Source organism: Penaeus vannamei, unplaced genomic scaffold (genome assembly GCF_042767895.1).
Source record: "Penaeus vannamei isolate JL-2024 unplaced genomic scaffold, ASM4276789v1 unanchor74, whole genome shotgun sequence".
Classification (NCBI taxonomy): domain Eukaryota; kingdom Metazoa; phylum Arthropoda; class Malacostraca; order Decapoda; family Penaeidae; genus Penaeus; species Penaeus vannamei.
The window spans coordinates 47501-52500 of NW_027213078.1; the positions used below are offsets into that span (position 1 = coordinate 47501).

General features: G+C 47.9%; 1 protein-coding gene across 1 annotated transcript in view; it reads right to left on the minus strand.

Moving 5' to 3' along the window:
• LOC113810696 (hemicentin-1) overlaps positions 1-5000 on the minus strand; it is a gene marked incomplete at its 3' end in the record, with an annotated part of 91267 nt that overhangs the window by 46478 nt on the left and 39789 nt on the right. Inside the window, 1 exon segment of the mRNA XM_070119359.1 lies at positions 1793-1896. Coding sequence (XP_069975460.1) covers positions 1793-1896 — 104 coding nt within the window.

Sequence of the window (5000 nt, forward strand, 5' to 3'; positions counted from 1 at the left end):
CTCTCCCTCTCCCTCTCCCTCTCCCTCTCCTTCTCCGTCTTTCTCTCCCTCTCCGTCTCTCTCCCTCTCCGTCTTTCTCCCTCTCCGTCTCTCTCTCCTTCCCCCCTCCCTCTCCCTCTTTCCCTCTCCCTCTCCCTCTCCCTCCACTTCCCCCTCCTCTCTCCCTCTCCCCCTCCCGCTCCTTCTCCCTCTCCCTCTCCTCTCCCTCCTTCTCCCCCTCCCTCCCCCTCTCCCTCTCCCTCTCCCTCTCCCTCTCCCTCTCCCTCTCCCTCTCCCTCTCCCTCTCCCTCTACCTCTCCCCCTCCCTCTATCCTTCCCTCTTCCTCTCCCTCTCCCTCTCCCCCTCCCTCTCCCACTCTCCCTCCCTCTCCCTCTCCCTCTCCCTCTCCCTCTCCCCCTCCCCCTCTCCCTCTCCCTCTCCCATTTCCTCTCCCTCTCCCCCTCCCTCCCTCCCTCCCTCTCCCTCTCCCTCTCCCTCTCCCTCTCCCCCTCCCTCTCCCTTCCCCTCTCCCTCCCTCCCTCTCCCTTCCCCTCTCCCTCCCTCCCTCTCCCTCTCCCCCTCCCTCTCGCTCTCCCTCCCTCTCTCTCCCTCTCCCTCTCCCTCTCCCTCTCCCTCTACCTCTCCCCTCCCTCTCTCCTTCCCTCTTCCTCTCCCTCTCTCCTCTCCCTCTCCCTCTCCCTCCCCCTCTCCCCCTTCCTCTCCCTCTCCCTCTCCCTCTCCCCCCTCCCTCTCCCTCTCCCTCTCCCTCTCCCCCTCCCCCTTCCCTCCCCCTCCCTCTCCCTCTCCCCATCCCTCTCCCTCTCCGTCTTTCTCTCCCTCTCCGTTTCTCTCTCCCTTCTCCCCTCCCTCTCCCTCCCCCTCTCCCCCTCTCTTTCCCTCTCCCTCTCCCTCTCCCTCTCCTTCTCCCTCTCCCTCTCCCTCTCCCTCTCCTTCTCCGTCTTTCTCTCCCTCTCCGTCTTTCTCTCCCTCTCCGTCTCTCTCTCCTTCCCCCTCCCTCTCCCTCTCCCTCTCCCTCGCCCTCTCCCTCCGCTTCCCCTTCCCCCTCTCCCTCCCCTTCTCCCTCCCCTCTCCCCATCTCCCTCTCCCTCTCCTTCTCCTCCTCTTTCCCTTTCTCCTTCTCCCTCTCCCTCTCCCTCTCCCTCTCCCTCTCCCTCTCCCTCTACCTCTCCCCCCTCCCTCTATCCTTCCCTCTTCCCTCTCCCTCTCCCTCTCCCCCTCCCTCTCCCACTCTCCCTCCCTCTCCCTCTCCCTCTCCCTCTCCCTCTCCCCCTCCCCCTCTCCCTCTCCCTCTCCCTCTTCCTCCCCCTCTCCCACCTCCCTCCCTCCCTCTCTCTCCCTCTCCCTCTCCCTCTCCCCCTCCCCCTCCCTCTCCCTTCCCCTCTCCCTCCCTCCCTCTCCCTTCCCCTCTCCCTCCCTCCCTCTCCCTCTCCCCCTCCCTCTCTCCTACCTTCCTTTTCCCTCTCTCCCCGCTCCCTCTCCCTCTCCCTCTCCCACCCTCTCTCCTTCCCTCTTCCTCTCCCACTCCCTCTCATCTCCCCCTCCCTCTCCCCTTCCCTCTCCCTCTCCTCTCCCTCTCCCTCTCTTCCATCCTCTCCCCCTCCCCCTCCATCTCCCTCTCCCCCTCCCTCTCCCTCTCCCTCTCCCTTGAAATGGAGCCTCACTACCTCATACACCCCGTGTCCATTCTACCTGCATCTGACTCATTATAACCTCAACACTGGACTCCCACTTCTCACCCGAGACTCGCCAAGCGTCATGAGAGCCCAACGAGAAGCAACAGCCAAGGCTTACCGTCCGGAGATGCCCTGGCTCGGCGTAGCACGTGAGGGTGATGTTGCCCCCTTGCACCACCTCTCGTCTTCGTATGTCGTTTCGGTCTCCCTGGCACCAGCATCCTGGGAGGAGGGAAGGGGGGGCATCGGTCAGGGCACAGCGCTGGGCTTCTAACATGATAGGTAAGGTAGATAGGTAAGGTAGATAGGTGAGGGAATGAAGGGAGAGGGAGGGTAGGAGCGAGGGACAGGTAGGTAGGTACAGGGAAGGAGGGAGGGAGGGAGAGAGATAGAGAGAGAGGAGGGGAGGGAGGGAGAGAGAGATAAAGAGAGAGGAGGGGAGGGAGGGAGAGAGAGATAGAAAGAGAGGAGGGGAGGGAGGGAGAGAGAGATAGAGAGAGAGGAGGGAAGGGAAGGAGATAGAGAGAGAGGAGGGGAGGGAGGGAGAGAGAGAGAGAGAGAGAGAGGAGGGGAGGGAGGGAAAGAGAGAGAGAGAGAGAGGAGGGGAGGGAGGGAGAGAGAGATAGAGAGAGAGGAGGGAGGGAGAGAGAGAGAGAGAGGAGGGAAAGGAAGGAGAGAGAGAGAGAGAGGATGGAAGGGAAGAGATAGAGAGAGAGGAGGGAAGGGGAGAGAGAGATAGAGAGAGAGGAGGGAAGGGAAGGAGAGAGAGATAGAATGAGAGGAGGGGAGGGAGGGAGAGAGAGAGATAGAGAGAGAGGAGGGGAGGGAGGGAGATTGAGATAGAGAGAGAGGAGGGGAGGGAGGGAGAGAGAGATATAGAGAGAGGAGGTGAGGGAGGGAGAGAGAGATATAGAGAGAGTGGAGGGGAGGGAAGGAGAGAGAGATAGAGAGAGAGGAGGGGTGGGAAGGAGAGAGAGATAGAGAGAGAGAGGAGGGAGAGAGAGAGAGAGAGAGGAGGGAAGGGAAGGAGGGAGAGAGGGGGAGGGGGAAACGAGTGAGGGAGGAAGGGTCGAAAGGTAGACACAATAAAAAGAGAGAGAAGGAGAAAAGTATCCATATGCTAAGCATGTGTTGTCGGTTCGGTTCTATCAACTGAACTAAACTAAAAACAAATAAATAAGTAAATTGTAATAATAATAATAAATAAATAAATAAAAAGATAGAGAAGTATATTGACAGACAGACAAGCAGTTTTATACAGACAGAGACACGAAAAGACTGACAGTAAGACTAACAGACAGAGACACGAAAAGACTGACAGTAAGACTAACAGACAGAGACAGCCAACAAGATGGGGACTTGGAGGGAAATGCAAAATCAAGAAAGTAATCACACTTCAAAGTCGAATTACTCATTTGAATTTCATAAAGAGTAAATGCATCATAAAAATGTCCACGCAATCATCTGAAAGTGGGGCAGCTGATCTATAAAACATGAACGTCTAACAGTAATGTACGCGGCAAGCCAGCTTTAATACAGCATTAAAACAGGACATCTAAACATAAAATTTTGAAGAATATGCTATACTTTCTTGTGAATTTTATGAATTGGTTAAGCGTACAATCCGATGATTTTTCAGAAGATAAAAAATACAACAAGGAAATATAAGCAAAAGAGTACAAGTTCCTCCTCAAAAACAAGTTTCCCGTTTTCTGTGAACGACAATTTCTCGGCTGAAATAGGGTGTGAAGAACCCGTAGACTTCACGAGAAGACGACGACCAAGACTTGATACCACATCAACCGAAGACGATAAAGCTTCCTAAAGAATCGAATAAAATCAACAAAACATAAATCTACAAAGAAGAAAATTCATCAAAAACCATCACATCACCAAAACAAAAATTATGACACGAAAAAAAGTAAAAAAAAAACAAAAAAAACCGAGTGCGTGGGTGACAGAAAACGACTGGAAGTAAAATCAGTTATATTATAGCGACGGTGCCTGCCATTCTATTCAGCTAAGGAGACAATTTATAGCCTGTTATCAGAGACGCAGCTTCTCCCTGTCTAAAAAGAGAAGATTCAGTTGTCACTCACAGGGGGATAAAAGGAGAAATATTTACGTTATCTAAGACGGAAAATGAGATGACAACAGGATACGGGTAATGATGTGATGAGGAAGATAATGGAAATGGTATTCTTAGTAATAATGATTATTGTCAATAGTTATTCCTGTATATATATACTTAGTAGTACCAATAATAGTATTGTTAATATTAATGATATCACCACCTTTTTTATTATTGTTATTATTATCACTTACTGTTACTCTGTTTTTATTATCTTTATTACTATCCTTATCATGATAACAATATCAATAGGGAAAAAGATAATTTTAATTGCGTTGATCATTATATCAGGATAATTTTTAGAATTGTAATGACATAACGATAATAACAGTGATTAAAAAAAAATAATAATAATAAAAAATAAAAAAAAAAAAAAATAGCCATTATAATGAGAAGACGTAAGACAGCAAGAGTGATGATAATGATAAGGAAGATAATCCCCACATCGATAAAAAATGTAATAATGATGACAAGATAAAAGAAATCATAATAGTAAAAAGAAGAATAAAAGGACAAAGAGACGATGATAATGATGGTGATTATGAATGATGATGATGATGATAATAATGATGATGAAGAGGAGAACAATAACGATAATAATAAAGACATTGATGATGATGAAAGAAGAAAGAAGAAAAGAAAAGAAAACGTATCCAGATACACTTACACAAATAAAACTTAAAAGAAGAAATAAAAACTATTGTGGTCAGTTAACAAACCGCGGCCGTACAGCAACGAACTCAGCCAACGGATAAGTCAGCATCCTTCTCGAAATAAAACGAACCCAGTGAATGGATATACGTATTTTATTTAATTTTATTTATTTAGTATCATATAAACCCTTATGGTCAAAGCTAATCAATGTTGTGGTTATTGAGAAAGCTATATCCGAAGCTCGTAAAAAAAATATAAGTACGTAAAAAAAAAAGAAAAAAAAAAGAAAGAAAGAAAAAAAAACTTTTCTTGAAAGACGTATCTATTCATTGTGTGCGTTTTATTCTGAGAAAGATGCCTACTTATCCGCCATATATACTTTATATACACATATGATAAAAAAAGACCAAAAATAAAACATTCTTATTTAAAAAAAAAAAAAAAAAAAAAAAAGTTTTATTTTTGGTCTTTTTTACATGTGTGTATATAAAGTATATATATGGCGGATAAGTCAGCATCCTTCTCGGAATAAAACGAACCC